The sequence below is a fragment of the Eulemur rufifrons genome, chromosome 2 (genome assembly GCF_041146395.1).
Source record: "Eulemur rufifrons isolate Redbay chromosome 2, OSU_ERuf_1, whole genome shotgun sequence".
Taxonomy (NCBI): domain Eukaryota; kingdom Metazoa; phylum Chordata; class Mammalia; order Primates; family Lemuridae; genus Eulemur; species Eulemur rufifrons.
The window spans coordinates 43,034,127-43,050,824 of NC_090984.1; the positions used below are offsets into that span (position 1 = coordinate 43,034,127).

The 16,698-nt window shown below is 38.5% G+C and overlaps 1 protein-coding gene across 1 annotated transcript in view; it reads left to right on the forward strand.

The window, feature by feature from the left end:
- The window catches only part of ATP8B4 (ATPase phospholipid transporting 8B4 (putative)), a 230,142-nt gene that overhangs the window by 37,135 nt on the left and 176,309 nt on the right, over positions 1 to 16,698 (forward strand). Inside the window, exons 5-6 of the mRNA XM_069492140.1 lie at positions 7,645 to 7,723; positions 8,584 to 8,642. Of these exons, the coding sequence (XP_069348241.1) occupies positions 7,645 to 7,723; positions 8,584 to 8,642 (138 nt within the window). The remainder of the gene's footprint in view (positions 1 to 7,644; positions 7,724 to 8,583; positions 8,643 to 16,698) is intronic.

Here is a 16,698-nt window from a genome sequence, read left to right on the forward strand (position 1 = left end):
AGCTTCCTGTGTGATCCCTGAGGTACCATACAGAGAAGTGAACTCCTCAGATTTCCTTCTCACGTGTCTTTCTTTTATGCCTGGGGTTCTTTCCTCTTGTTTTGTGACAGGTGGCTTGCTTTCCCTTGGGTGGCCACAATATGTCTCACGGTGGAAAATTAAATGCCTTCCAGTTTCTAGGCTATTATGATCCTTGAGGCAGATACTCATTTTTTTTTTTTTTTCTTTTTGAGTGGGGATGCTGTAAAGAGGAGAAAATGGGTACTTTCCATCTTTAAGAGAAAGCATTCTGATCTTGGCCCAGTCCATAAAAATGCAATTTTTTTTTTTTTTTTTTTTTTTGTTGTAGATACTCAAATTGTAAAAGAATGTAGATACAAAAGAACAGATTCTAACTGGCACATATAAGAAAAGTTTCAAAGAAAGCAGTCAGTTTTGAGCAGGAGTTTGGGAGAGTACTCTGAGCAAAGACTGCCCAAAGTCTCCAAGGAGAAGGCAGCCAAGTCCTACAGGATGGCTCCACAGTGAAGCAGAGACCAACCCTGGAAGAGACAGAGTCACTGGGCCACAGCGTTGATTGGGATGGGGTGTGTGATTTGAAGTACATTTCAGACTACTACATTTGATGAGAGAGGCCTCGTCCCCCTCTCCTTGGCTTTTGGACCCAGGCACAGAGCAATTGCAGTTTCCAGTCATTTCTGCGCAGTACCACCACCATTTCCCTATGTCCAGAATCTCTTCCCAGCTTCTTTTACAAGGGAGGCTGTTTGGTGTTTGAATGGACTGTACTGCCTAATCTTGCTAGGCCTTTGTTTCCACATCTGTAAAGTGGGGCTAATAACAACATGTACCCAATGGGACTGTTCTGAGGATTAAGGAAATAATGCATGTGCAATACTTCATGAAATATCTAGCTTTTGACAGGTGCTCAGTGTTAGCTGTTATTATGATCATTATTATTATCACAGTAAGTCTTAAATTCCAATTGTAAATCTACACTTACAGAATGCTACATACCAAGGGCTTACATAGATAGAGATTTTTACTAATTTTTACTTGTGCTTTGTATAATCCAGTTCACATATGCTAGAAGAGGAATGAATTGGTAAAGATTTTATATTTCTTGGTGAAGCTATAGTGAGCCATGGGAGGAATAAAGCTCCCAATAAATCAAATTTTCCAACTATCTGGACCTGATGAGCAAATTGGCTCAGCGAAGAGGAAAACAAACCGAAGGCCCTTTAGTATTTGTTTGAATCCCCTAACTCTCTTTCCAAGCTTTTTTTTTTTGTGAGGACAAGCATTAAAAAAATTATGGGAAGATTTAAAAATTTTGCCTCTATTCTCTTTAGTTTTCTGCTTAAATGTCAATAAGTCCCAGAAGCCACAGGTCACCATAGGGTTTCAATAGGAAACCCCGATTTGGGACACATATTTTTCAATTGTATCAGAATGTGTTCTTGGAGTCAAGTCAGGAAATCTTGGAGGCTGGGGAACTCTTTTCTTTAAAGTTCTCCCCACTTATTGTTCTTTCCTCATGTCTTTAATGAATTGTTTTGGCTTCCAACCACACGGACCAGATTGTGAAGAATGAAAGAAAATTAAGAAAGGAAAAAGCTTAAGTTATTGATTTAGCTTGAGGGAATTTTTCTGAGATTTCTGACCCAACCCAAAAAACCCAACAACAATCCCAAACCCCAAATGACACTCCATGTTTGAAGGAATCCTTCAGCTTTTGGATCAGTACCAGCCTTGCTCAAGAAATATCAGTCTATGCTATCGGGGTTCTATATAGGGACCCCAAATTCTCCATGGTACTTCATCATTTCATGATTTCAGGACTCTAAAGCCAAGTGCCTGAAGGCTGTTTTCTAAAAACCACACTTGGTAAAGGATAAAATGCCCTGGAGTTAATTGGAGAAAGACAGTTGTGTTTATTAATTTGGGACTCATACTTGCTGTGATCACTCACAGGTACGGTGGAAGCCTCCTGACTCTTCCCCTTACACTTGGTCTTATTAGCAGAGCTCCTGCATTCACTGTCTAGTCTTAAATACTAAGGTGTTATGAATTGTTCACAGACAAGCTGATTAAAAAAAGAGACATAAATGAACTATTTTCTCTTGCCTATTGAAAGTGGAAAGATAGATAATGTTTAATTTATTACATTATGATGGAGAAGAGCCCAGATTAGGAGTTGGGTGTTGCCTTCAAGGACCTGGAGTAGAATCAATGGGCGTTTGCCAATTTCCACTGAAACTATTCAGAAAATTACTTCAAGATCCTTTTGGGAAATAATACAAGCAACTTTAAGATTGACTATCTTACCCTGAGTGATTTATTTTTTTTCACCTGTTTGCTATTTTTTAGTTTTTATAAAAAAAGGAGTTTTCTGGTATTTTTCTGTTTACAAAACACTTTCCATACATTTCCTCATTTAATGATTATAATACAAAGTGACATTATTTTGCTGAGAAATCAAAGGCAAGGTGAGGTTATGAGTTAAAATGTTCTCATACAGATAGTTATGAAAGGATCTAGGATCTCATTGCCTCATGATCCAGCCCTCTTTTTCTTATATGAGGGCTCTTTCATCAAACTCTCATTTTTATGGGCCCTAAAAATCTCTCTCTAATAGGGGAATAACCTCTTAATTGCAGTTAAAAATTTCCAGCAGGGTAGTATTATGTCCTTCTCATCTTTTAAACTTGTGTTTTAGTGATCCAATACACTTTTGGAAGTTCTGGATGTATCTCCTCTTTCCAAATGGAAAGACAAGCATAAGTGGATGATAGTTTTTTTTTTTTTTTTTTTTTAAATCTTAAACCAGAAGTGACTCTAACAAGCCATCAGCCCTATCAGATAATTATTTTGGGGGAAGGTAGGGAGCTATAGGTTAATTATCCTGAAACTGGGTTATTCATTTTGGCAAATTTTTCCTAACATTTAACTGATTTCTAAATGACCACTTCCTAAAATAAATGAGATATCTTTATTTAGTTATCTTGGGGAATGTAACTGGAAGACATGACTCAAAGATAAGCATTCTGTGAGTGCTTCATTGATATTATATTTGGTTCAAGAAGACATCAAATTATATTGGCTTTTATGATTTTGGGGGAGTGTAGGCTATTTCTATCATCCTATATAGAATTGGACTTTAAAGGCTTAACTGCCTACTTTTCTATATTCTGGAGCAGATTCCAAACAAGTGTCTAAGATAACCCTGCCTCTGCTGATGGCTAGTCTCTTGGATCACTGGAATGATGAAGGATGTCATCCTTCCCATCTAAGCACATGTCTTTGTTAGGCTCCTTACCTGTCACAAAATGATGTTAACAGCATTATCAACTTGACCTTTGTTTTTCTATGGGTCTTGTACTCAGCCAGCAACACAGTATAGCAGCTCTCCAGGTGATTGCCAGGAAGTTCAATCTCATGGTCACATAGTATTTAGCACAAGTGCAGTTAAGAGAAATAATAACTAGAATGATTGCTTGAAGGACATATAGTTTATTTATTCACTTGAATATCCTAAAATACATTCCTAGATTTAATTGGATCAGCAGACAATGAGTACAGACACTATCACTGGCCCATCTGAATTGTGCTTTGGGTTGATATCCCTAGGGTTGTTATAAAACACAGCTCTAAAAAACTCATTTTATGTTCTTTATATTAAACAATGACTTCTACATGAGGATTTCTTGGAGAAATTAATGTCTGAGCAAGAACTAGTAATAATTGCACTTTTTCTGAGATGTTAGTTTATTATTACCTAACAGATTTTGTGAAATAAATGGCAACAGACAGGCATTCCCTTTTTCTGTAGAATTTGTGGCCCACCTGAAGCAGGTGTGTGGGACATGATGCCATGCATGTTTATTATCCATCTTGACTCCAGTTGATCATCGCCTTTGCATCAATATTTTCTTCTACTCTACTTTTAAAATTTAGACTATTATTTTTCCTGTTGTACATTCTAGAATAGTTGTCTTGGAGATGATTGTATATGTAAACACTCTTGCATGTCTGAAAATGTTTATATTTCTCCATCACACTTGATTGATTATTTGGCTGGGTATAGAATTCTACATTTAAAAACATTTCTCCTTAAAACTGAAAATCTTCACTCTTCTAGCATCCTTTTTGCTGATGAGAAATTTCATGTTGATCTGATTCTTGTGTTTTGGGATAACCATTGTTTTTCCTTCTGGAAGTTTTTAGAATTTTCTGCTTGTTCTTGGGGCTCAAAATTTCATGAAGATATGTCGGTCCATTTTCATTCATTCTGATTGGCACTTGGTGGCCCTTTCACAATGAAGAGTTATGTCTTACTCTGGTGCAGGGAAATTTCCTTCCATTTATTTGATTATTTTCTCCTATCCATTGTTTATGTTCCCTTCTCCTAAGTTTTCTTTTCACATTTTCTTCCTCTTTGTCATTTTGATATATATTTTAAGAGATTTCTTCAATCTTATCTTCCATCCTGTCCATCCTACTCTACAGTATGTCCATTAAATATTTTTAATTTCTAGGAACTCTTTCTTCTCTGCTTTCTTTGCTCATATCAGCTTGTTCGTGTTTCATGGATGCCATGTTTTCTTAAATATCTTTGAGGTACTAATTAGAATTAAAAAGAAAACTCAACCCTTTTTCCTTACTGTCTTCAGGATTATATCTTCTCCTTGGATCCCTCTTTTTTGTGTTGTTGGTTTTCCTCAGAATATCTTTATCTATGAGGGACTAGATAGATTGGTGCAGTTGTGAAGGTCTTTTTCCTCGCAATGCCTCTTTTTTTTTTTTTTTTTGAGACAGAGTCTTGCTCTGTTGCTTGGGCTAGAGTGAGTGCCGTGGCGTCAGCCTAGCTCACAGCAACCTCAAACTCCTGGGCTTAAGCGATCCTACTGCCTCAGCCTCCCAAGTAGCTGGGACTACAGGCATGTGCCACCATGCCCGGCTAATTTTTTCTATATATATTTTAGTTGTCCAGATAATTTCTTTCTATTTTTAGTAGAGACGGGGTCTCACTCTTGCTCAGGCTGGTCTCGAATTCCTGACCTCGAGCGATCCACGTGCCTCCCAGAGTGCTAGGATTACAGGCGTGAGCCACTGCGCCCGGCCGTCGCAATGCCTCTCTTTCAAACAGAAGGGCCAGTAGGAAATCTGCCAACAGAGAGGCTTTTCTGTGAGTTAGTCCTGCAGTCTGGCGAATTGCACAACCACTTCAGGAAGACACGCTTTACTAGGGGTAGAGTCTGCTATAGCTGCTGTGGAGGGTAAGAGCTGCTTCTATCTTAGACCCAAACACCCACCTTTGGTTTCCTCCTCTGGCATGTTGGCTACTCTCTTTAGTGGGCAAAGGAGGGAAAGTGGGAGGGCCCAACTGGCTCAATTATTATTTGATTACTCTGATGATACTCTATAAGTAAGGTGATCATATAACTAATCATCCAAACTGAGACACTTTTGAGAGTGAAAAGGGACCCCACTAACTATTTTTCCAAGATAATAGGCATAAACTGGGACTGTCACCCCATCTGTAAACATAGTCTCAGTCTTACTGAGTCTTTACTGACTCTGACTTTGGAGCTGCTCTGGGGCTCCACTGGGAAGATCTCTCTTCTAAGTCTTTTGGCTGGAGTTATTTATATCTTTTTTTCCCTGTCATAATGATCCCATCTGCTTTCTATTTTATTTTCTAGGCTTTCTTCAAAATTTATAAACCTCTGCTAGCCCGTATTGTTTTCCAGCACTGTTATGTTTTTATTCTTTTAAAAAAACATATTTTCTGTAATTCAGTTAGACATGAGAAGGAAGGGAGGTAAAAGGCATACTTAGTTTGCCATCTTAAATGGGTAGCCCTTTTAACTCTTTCCCTCCACTTTAAACATGCTGGCTCACTGTAGTTTAGACATGCTTATGTATCACTTTACTCTTTTTTGGAACTGGACAAACTCAGTGATAATTGTGCAGGAGTGAGCTTATACCGGTAGATCATAAGCCCCTTGGTGACTACTTTCCTTTCATTCTCACATCTGGAAGTGTCTCAGGATGCTTATGAAATATCAGGCATTAGGTCATGGAACCTCTGAGCCATTCTCAGTGGGAGTCGTTATGGGGGATTTGTTTTTAGCTTCCTCTTTTTGCAGGATGTGACTTATTGCCAAGAGGGGTTTATATCCCCTCATGCGCTATGGTAGCATATGGAAAAGAGTTAATCCCCACAAAGATAATTCAGGCCTAGCATAGTCAGGTTAAAGGTATAAAACTGCAGATATTTAGAGCCAAAGTCAAAATTTTGCAGAGCTTAATTGAAGGAATGTAAAATCTGCTAGAATTAATCCATGAAGACTCAATTCAGAAAGGTGATAATTATTGCAGAAGCAAAGATTGTGGCTTAATAACAAGGATTTAGAAGCAAAAGGAGGACTTCTTGGCTCTAATCAGGTCTTGTGGTGAAAAAGCAATTTGGACACCCAGAGAAGGATCCAAATTGACCTACCATAGAAATTACTTGGCTGCTTTGAGAAAGGGCTAGACCCAATCCTCATGCAGACTCTGGGCATGATGGTTCCTACGTGGCTCATCGAGTCAGGATTCTGGTGTTTGGAGTTGGTAAAATTAGGTACAGAGCTATAGAATTCTGCTCGTGGACGTGCCTCATTAAAGTGTGAAATTTAAAAAGGATCACCCTCTGAATGTATGTAATCTATGCTAAAGCCAATTAATATACAAATTAGCATATCTGATTTTGATTCACTGCTAAAGTTAATCTATAAATTAGATGTAGCAGGTTAACCTTTTGCCATGCAGAAATATCCACCCCCCCCCCCCCCAATAATATTCACTATTTTCTTGCCAGCAGTTTTACTATTCCTGGGTAAGGAAAGGCTATATAAATTATTTTGCTTTTTAAGCTTTTAAGTTCTCTTACCCTCCTAAGTACCATTTTGAGCTTTGGTATTTCTGCTCTTTGTTGGAAAATCAGCAAGAGAGAGAGGATGGTACTTTTATAGCCAGCATTTGAAATGTTTCTTTCAGGTGGGTGGTTGGTTGAGAGGTTGCTTCCTGGTAGATTCTGGATTTCAGAGTTATACACATTAGGAGCAAGCCCATTCAAGTGTCATCAGCTGTTGACATTAGTCCAGTATTGTTCTTATCAGCAATTAGCTGAGCCAGACTGGAAAACAGGAGCAATCACAGGGAACTGACTTTATTAGATAGGCAAGAAGGCAGCCACATAGGTGGATACCAAATAGACAAAACACTCTCAAATAGCAGAAACCCAACTATAACCAAAGGCAGGGTGTCGTTTGTCAGGAGCACTCCCTAGAGGTGACCTTCAGACTTGGGAGTTGAGAGGGGCTATGTAGACATTTTGATTCCTCCTGGACTTTTGGGAAAAATTAGTTCTTACAATTCATGGTACCTGGCATAAATAGGGACAGGTGCTAAAATATATTCCTTCTTTTCTTCTCTCGCTCTTCATCTCCCTCATCTTCCTCATCTTGTTTCTACTGCCAGCTCTTCTTTTCTTCACTTTCCTCTTGCTCTTCCCTTCTCCATCCCTAACATGTGCCTCCAAGTTACTTTCCACCATCCAGTCTCCTTTCTCTCTGTGGTTGTAGGTGCCTTCTGTAGGCTCAGACTCTTACCCCAGTCCCTACACCTTTACCACCTGTCACCCAGTTGCAGAACTGTGGGATTAAGGGAATCCTAGGTGAGGTGGTCATATCACTTTCCTTGATGTCCAGCATGCATATCTGGTGGTTACTTTGCTGACTTTCTTACCATAGATTTCATTATTCCATCATAAACCTTTGGTCAACTCTGGTAGGAGCTCTCCAGTAAACATGGAGCAAGAACTTGTTATCCTTACTACAAACATGCTCTGCTGGTATTTCTGGGGCACTGTCTTTTCTTGCTCTCTGCAAATTTTTATTTTGGCACTGTCATAATCTTTGGGTTTTTGTCCTTTTATATTGCTATTTGCACTGGTGTTTGCATTTGCTTTCAGAAGAGATTTTATTCTTTGGTCACTTCCAACTAAAAGCAGATCTCAGTCTCCTGATCATGTGACATTCCTCTACAGATGCCTGGGTTGCTTATAAATACCACCTTTTGCTCTATGATCATAAGGTCAGTGACCTCACTGGCTACTTCTGTGTGGTTTTATTTGGCTCTGTTATATTTTGTGACTTTGTAGCAAAAGAAAAAAAAAATTCCTTCCCAGGGTGCATGTGACTTTCAGTGGCTCTTTCTGCTTTAGGAACTACTGGAAGTTAAGAGAAAGCATCTTTGCTGAGCTGAAGGGACATAGAAATTGGAGACACATAATGTTTTGCTTTATGGTTGGCATCAGAAAGACAATGAGAAATATTTCAGCTTTCCATTTTGGGACTTTCCAACACTTGTTCCAACATTTAGGCTGGAAAATGCCAATGTCCTTCAAATTTGAAAGGAAAGAATTCTTGTAACCTTGACAGCAATCGAAGTAACCTAAGTGGTGTTATTTTAATAAGTTATATGTTTCTGTGGGCCTAAAATTTAATTTTATACCTGATTTCCCTTTCTGTTTAGAAGTGGAACGGATAGTGAAAGCCAATGACCGAGAATATAATGAAAAGTTCCAGTATGCGGTGAGTAAAATACACATAGCACATACATGCTGGGGTAGGTCTTACCTTAAGGACAGTGGGATTCGTGTCTTCTAGAACTTTATGCCCTCTCTAAAAACTTTCGGTTTTGTCCCTTTTTAATAGCAAGGGGCCATAAATTTCCATAAATACAGATCTTAGTAATGTTTACACACTTATTTCTCTCCTGCACTGCGTGGTTGGTATACTTATAGGGATGGGGAGATGATAAAATATCTTCTTTCTGAAGAATTGAAGCTTAGTTCATTTTGATGCCCATTTGGGTAGTAGAACACACAGGAATAACATGAAAATTGTCCTTTTTGGTCATACTTGGTGATGGAAGTAGTGATAGTAGCCAATGGTCAATGAATGGCATTTGGGGATTTTCTCTAAGCAACTCAGGCTGAATGTGGAAAAGTATATGTAACAGGAAGTTCCCAGGTCCTGAATGATTCTGTTCAGGTTAGAATGATTACTTTAAGTGTGTGGGTTTTAAGCTTGTACCGAACTTTTTTTTTTTTAAATGAGAGTTTTCTTCATTTACATAATACATATTTATTGTGTGTCCACTAAGTGACTAGCACTGTTCTAGGAACTTGGGATACATCAGTGAATAACTTTGCTAGTTATAGCATGGGCCCTCATAAAGATCTGATCCTTTATGACTTAACCTAAGTTACTGCATGGAATCTTTTCTATGCGCTAAGATAAATAACTTGTAGAATTGCTTCTGTAGGTGACTTGTGGCCTATAAGACCTGTTAAACGATTAAGTGTACCAGCACATTTAATGAAAGAAAATCTCAATTCAAAGAGAGGTTTAATGGCCATTCAAGCGTAGAAATATGAGAGTCACGGGGGCAAATTTGGCAATGTCCATTAAGCACTGGCCAGAGGCGAGAGAGTTTGGTCAATGGAATTTTTAGTATTTTGTTCCTATTGGCAGGTCTTTCCCATATATGGAGATGGATGCATTGGGCTATTTTTGCTTGATACTATTAATATTCAGCAGAGGTAGCTAACAACTCCTTTTTTCTCATGCTGTGCTCGTCGTGCAAACTTGGGTTATAATTTGATTTTCAATGTAGGTTTCCCTACAGGGATTCAGTATGCTATCTCCATGACAGATTTCTCATTGTAAAACAATATATTGGCACTCTGATTGTAGACTTGTAAGCTTGGTTAAAGTAAGTCTGCTCTTGACAGAAGGAATCCCTCTCAGGAGGCTGATAAACATTCTTCTTAGCCTGGGAGAGGGAGGGACTGTAATTCCCCAAGGTGATAAATGCCACTCTGTGTGGCCTTCTGACATATGGCCCCTCCGCTCAACACCAGACTTGGCCCAACCTTTCCATTCATTCCACAGGCAGTCCTTTAACTGTAGAGGATGACCCTTGAAAGCCTTGACCATTAAATCCCAAATCAGCGGACGAGATACGTGTATGTTTTAAGACCTTAGGGAAAAACTCCCAGTAATAACTAATCTGCTATGTGGTAATTATGCATAAGCACTTGGCTATGTTTACTGTTTTCCAGTGCATAACAAGTATAACAAGTATTTTCCTTCTGTAAATAGTAGCCCTATAAGGAAGCCTTATTTTTTTTGTGTTTTTTAAGATAATACAGTGTTTTCTATTTACAGTTATTTTTACTTAATTTATGAGATACTTCAAACTTACAGACAAGTATGGGAAATATTATGACACCATTGACCCACCACCCAGATTGAAGAGATGTTAGCGATTTGCCGTGATTGCTTCAGATTTTTCTTTCTTTCTTTTAAAAATAAAAATATGATAATGATGCAGAGATGGTTTTCTCTTGAACTTTCACGATATTGCACAAAAGCACACACATTTGTGGCTGTAGCTATTTTATGTTGGTTTCTTTCTTTCTTTTTTTTTTTTTGAGACAGAGTCTCACTCTGTTGCCCAGGCTACAGTGAGTGCCGTGGCATCAGCCTAGCTCACAGCAACCTCAAACTCCTGAGCTCAAGGGATCCTCCTGTCTCAGCCTCCCGAGTAGCTGGGACTACAGGCATGCACCACCATGCCCGGCTAAATTTTTCTATATATATTTTTAGCTGTCCATATAATTTCTTTCTATTTTTAGTAGAGATGGGGTCTCACTCTTGCTCAGGCTGGTCTGGAACTCCTGAGCTCAAACGATCCGCCCACCTCGGCCTCCCAGAGTGCTAGGATTACAGGCGTGAGCCACCACGCCTGGCCTTATGTTGGTTTCTTGAATAGGAACAAGGCAGTAAGTAGAACAGTGTCCTTTGGCCACAGCAGATCGAACAAGGCAGGTCTGTCTGTGAATTAAAACATACCAAGAAATAAAATAAAATCCATTATGGACTGGCAAAACCAAGAATGATAACAAAAGTTGACAAAGGAAAGCTACAGAGCAGAGGAGGGCACAGTTATCCCAGATGTCATGAGCACTATTGTGGCTCAGAGGCATGAGCCCCTGTTAGGCTCCCAGAAGGATCCTGGGGTCCTTACTGGATCTGGCTGTGTTGCCTCGATTTGGGAACTCCCAACAGGATGACTGGCCGTGCAGTGAGCTGTGGGGTCTCTCTCAGCCTCAGTTTGTTCAGGTACAAGTTGGGAATAATCAAAGTACCTATTTCACAGAGTTGTTGTAAGGAGTAAAGTGGAATAACATGCAGTGACCCTATGAGCTAGTCTATGCAGAGCTGGGATTTGAACCTATGACTATCTAATTTTAAGCTTTTTTAAAACCACTTCCTAAATGGAATATCCTTTTAAGAAAGGCAGCAGCCTGGGACCTTCTCTCAGTCTTATCCAGCTTTAAAGAATATCAACCCAAAAGGAAATGGATTTGGAGGGACCCCAAGAGATCCAAGGGAGAATGTTCATAATAACTGAAGAAGTAATGTTTCCACCAACAGCCTGGAAACAAAATGGGAATGAATTGAAACTAATAAAAAAAGATGTAAGGACAAATGGTAAAGTACCATCCAATGTAGTGGAATGAGTATTTTGGAATAAGATGAACAATAGTTTGAATCCTTCCTTATTCTCTTATTGCTACCTTATGATCTCAATCTATTTATTTCTCTGAGCATAAGTTATTTCACCTATGAAATGGGGGGGGGGGATTTTCCTCATAGGGTTATTTAGTAAAGTCTTAAATTTAATAACTTATATAAAATATTTGATAATGGTAAGACGAGCTAAATTTATTAGATGCTTATTATGTACCAGGCCCTGTGCTAAGCCTTTTTTATAGATTTTTCTCTTAATCCTGACATAGCTATGAGCAAGTACTTACAATAAATTTTAGATTCCTTATGAAGCAGTGGATGAAATAAGGTATTGGTAATAGTAATGTTAAAAAGATACTGAGAAATTAGCTAAACTTGTGTTTGCTGCAGATGTTATGCCAAGAAATGAGCAAATTTGTGATACTAAAGGTACGGAAGTTGCTGACAAATTATGCAGATGAAAACAGCAGGGAAAGCAATGCACCTAAAACAAGAGAACTAACAATGAAATGATTGTGGGAGTAGACGGTCCCTTCCCAGATAAGCCATATCATATGATAATAATTCAGTGAGAAAATTATTGATTACCTACTCTGTGCAAAGCATTTGATGAATTCAGGAAATTTTCCTACAATTTCAGCTTAGATATTGACCAGACACATGGTTAATGGTGATAACAATAATACAGACAGTGATAATAATGGTAGCTTAACACATGTAGTGCTTACCCTATAAAAGGCACGATTCTAAGCACTTTACTGCATTAAACTTATTTAATCTTACAACAACTCCATGAAGTACTTTTATTATCTCACTTTTATGCATGAAAACGTTGAGGGATAGAGATTTCACCTAAGTGACTTACTCAAGGCCACACAGCTGGATAATGGCTCCCATTCATGTAGCTGTGAATCCAGCTGTGTACCAGGTGCTGGGCACATACTTCAATCTTCCACAAAACCCACTCAGATGAAGGAGATGGGGCTCTATTTAGTAACTTGTCTAAGTCACACAACTACAGAGTGGCCAAGCTGGAATTCTAATTCATATTGGTCATATTTGAAAGACTTTTTCCATGATAGCATATTGTTCTTTTGACCAATCTTGGCAAACAAACAAACAAACAAACAAAAAAACAAACCTCAATCTCATCCCTTTCCCTCACATACCCGCTGGTAAAGTTTTATACTCTAAAGACCAAGGTAGATAAAGGAGATATAAAATTTTAACCATGTGGGGCTAAGAATAACCTTAAATCTTACCCTTAGCTTTTGTAGATGAGAATTGGGGAGAAAAAGATACACAAAACTCAGATAAATGGTATGATTTCTATAAACATTAAGTCTGCCAAGCAAACTTTTCTCTTTGGTGGCTGAAGGAAGATGTTTCAATACCTAGGGAACCTTCGTTTATCAGCAAACCCTAAGGCTGCAAAGGACATCAGAGGACATAGCACAGGCTTAAAAATGATCCAAAGCACTTTTGGGAGATAAAGGGCTTAGAACGTAAACGAAAGGCACGGTTAATGGTTCTAAGTAAAATTAATTGGTAAATTAGACATGCTATTGTGGGAACTGGAAAGTGGGAAACATAAAATTACAAGAGGGATTTTGACTGCCAAGACGTGGAAAACAAAGTGGGATTGGAGAGTGAAGAGAGAGTGAGCCAAGTGCTAGAATTATTATTCCCATTAAAAGGGAGTTCAAAGTTTTCTTGGTTAATAATAGGAATGAATAATAGAAGTAATGCAAATAGTTGTATTAAAATATGTTAATGTTCAAAATATTAGAAAAATTGTGAGAGTGAGCCAGACAGCCAGACTCATCATCCCTAGTAAAAGGAGTTCAAAGTCAATGGAAGAAGTAGAGACAACAGTTGTAGTTGTATTAAAACTTGTGGATGTCAAATGTCATAAAAAGCGTTAGCTTAATTGTAGGTATTTTCTGACTTTGTTTAAAAATAAACAATGATGGAAAACATTGGTTCCCAGTGGTTCCTGTTTTCTTTCTCTTACGTAGGCCTAGGCACGATCTTCATTCAATTCTCTTGAACTTAAACAGAATTTCAGAAGGGAGATGAACTCATTTAAGTGATGGCAAAGTTATCCTGCCTCAAACTCAGAAACTTCAGGAAAGCTGAACATTTAATAAATTTTATCTGAATGTATTTCAGGTGCAAAGGTAGATGAGAAGTTTCTAAAGAATTTTTTTTCCTGAGCTGAATTACTGATCCTTTTCAGGAAGTGCACAGGCGTACATAAGGTGGTGAAGGTTTAATCAGATAGTTTCCCATGTTTATAAAGAAGGCCTTCCATTCAAAAATTATGACTCTAACACTATAATTGATTCCTAGAATCTTAAAATGCTTTGTTGTATCATGTTATTGGATGGGGTCTATTGTTCCTCTCATATTTGTCATTGGTAGAACAACGCCCATTTGGGTTTTCCAAAGTGTTCCTTCCGAGCAACAAGCCCGGCAGGCAGTGCTACAGCACCACTGCTAAGACTTCCTTCAACATAAACCCCTTTCATTTCCCTCACACTCATTTAAACAGCACTTCATATATTTCCACAGCCACTCCTTTTTTCTTTTAACTCAGAATCTAAGTGGTTAAGAGTGGACTAGAAGAATATGGTCCACCATCATTCTGAGTGTGTGAGCTTAGACGGTCACTGGACCTCTTTAGGCCTACATTGTAACGATGTGTCTGTGTTTCTCTGAAAAAAGAGCGGCCTCACAGTAAAATTCCATGTGCCTGTGTGGGTGGGCAAATAGAGTATTCATTGTCCCCTTTTTATAGAAATAAAAATGATTTTCAAAATTCAATATTCACAAAGTACCTGTTCTATACCCAATAATATGTATGTTTGTTGCCCTATTTACTTTCCAAAAAGGATTTGAGGCAATGTACAAAAAGCATATAAAGCTCAAAGGGATAAAAATACATGAGGAAAATGGTATGGGCAAGGTATTTTTAGGGGGGCCCCAAAGTGCATGCTAAAAGGACCTGTCTGCTTAGACTAGCAGTGTGTTGAGTGTGACTGGGGTTATTAAGAAAGGGGGTCAAATTCTGCTTTCCAGCTTCAAGGAGCATATATAGTTTACTCAGGAAGAGAAGCCCGCTAGAATGAAGCTCATAATAGGTAATAATGAAAAAGTGATGCAAAATTCTAATTGTGTGATGTGGCCTGTAAATGTTAGGGAAAGGAGAGCACACTGTGAGTGAAAACGTTTGAGGAAGTTTTGCCTAGGAAATGATTCCAGCTTTGTTTGCTTATTTGTAGCACCCGTGTTAGCAAGCAGAGGCATGAGCAAAAGCCTGTAATTGGACCTAATTTGAGGTGAGGGTGGGTCATGAGAAATTGTAGCTCAGGTAGGTGAGACCAGACTGTTTACGAGAATTTAAACAGGAGGTAACAGGCTGTCAGGAGCTGGGGAGTCACAAAGTAAAAAGGGACTTTATTTGCCTTCCAGATTAAGTAGGCCACGTACCCATACATTTCTATTAAACAGGGGACAATGAATGGAAATGCCCAGGTTTATATGGTACAGAGCTTGGGTGTGGTTAGAGCTATAGATTTAGGAATAGCTGTTGGAAGGAGATACTCCAAGCTGGTAGAAAAATGGAACTTATTAAGGAGTGATGGGTGAGATGGGAGGTGTGGGAGTGGGAAGTCACAGTTAGTTAGAGAGTGGGAGGGAAGGAGCTTAAGAAGGAGCAGAGTGGTGAGGATTGGGAACAAAGAACAGTGGGGTGGAAGTCTTGGGGAGTAGAGCCTCTCAGGAGAGAGGAAGTGGTTAACCAGATCTAATGGTAGGTGCCCATGAGCTTATGGACTAAGGAAATGCATCTTTAATCAGAAGGAAGTAACTGGAGGACATCAAGAAAGCTTTCTTAATTTTTTAAAAAAGTCGAGGTTTGGAAGTCAGAGGCCAGGAAAAAAAAAACCTGTAAAAAATGGGAAAAGTAGGCTCTACGCCTATTCAATTAAGAATTTGCAATAAAAAGGAGAGAAACAGTATAAAAGCTTTTAGGCTCACTGAAATTTGGAAGAGAATTTTTGAATCAGTCTTCTCACAGATTTTGGCTTTTGAGGTACATACATAAAATCCATGGAAAGGTAAAATCCTAAATACTATCCTGGGGAGACTCATGGGATGTCAACATGTCGGGACACACCCCAGTTCTGCTTTAATCCTTAGACTGCCAGGGAAATTGGATTCTCTTTCTTTTCTTCTCGAGCAGCAGAGTGACACTGCCAGCATGCCACAGAGCCTCACCAGTAGGCCTGATAAGCAGAGCAATTTGTGCACCAACCGAAAGAGTACAGATGATGACAGGCAGTGTGACAAGTTGGAATTAGTCATGGAAAGCGGCAGTCACTTGCATTTGTTATGTGTTCCTGGTTGTTAGCTGTTGCTTTTTTGTGTTGGGGCATCACCATAGTAACAATGGCTTTTTAGCAAACATTGAAAATGACTTCTGTTTTGTGTGCTGTTTTTATCTGTGTGTATTATCCTAAGTTCAATATGACAGAGGTTTTTATTTTTTCTTTGTAAATAATTTACTTGTAGGAGAAAAGATATTTATTGGACATCTCTCAAATTCATTTTCTTTCTGGATTCAAGAGTATAAAAGCATAAATATTTTATCTTTTTGACATTTGATTTGTTTAAATAGTGTTATTCCTTGGCTGAGCATTTATCTGATTTCTTGTTTCCTTAATTTGGCTTGACTGTTTTAATCTGTGTTTTTTTTTTTTTAGCCTCTGCATTCCTATTCCTAAATGTTCTAAAATAGCACATTAAAGTAATTAAAGATTCGGGTTAAACTCTAACACGCTAAGCTGTCTGTCTGTTATTTACCTTTTCCAGGAAGGAGATAATTTCAGCGTCCTCCTAAACTAGTTCCCATTCCATCTGCTTTGTGAAGTAAATTTTAAGTAAAACCACACGGATTTGGCTTATTTATTTATTTTTAACGTTATTTTCTTCATTGTAATGGCACAAAACTGAAAAGCATTCAAGCAATATGTAATTGGAATTA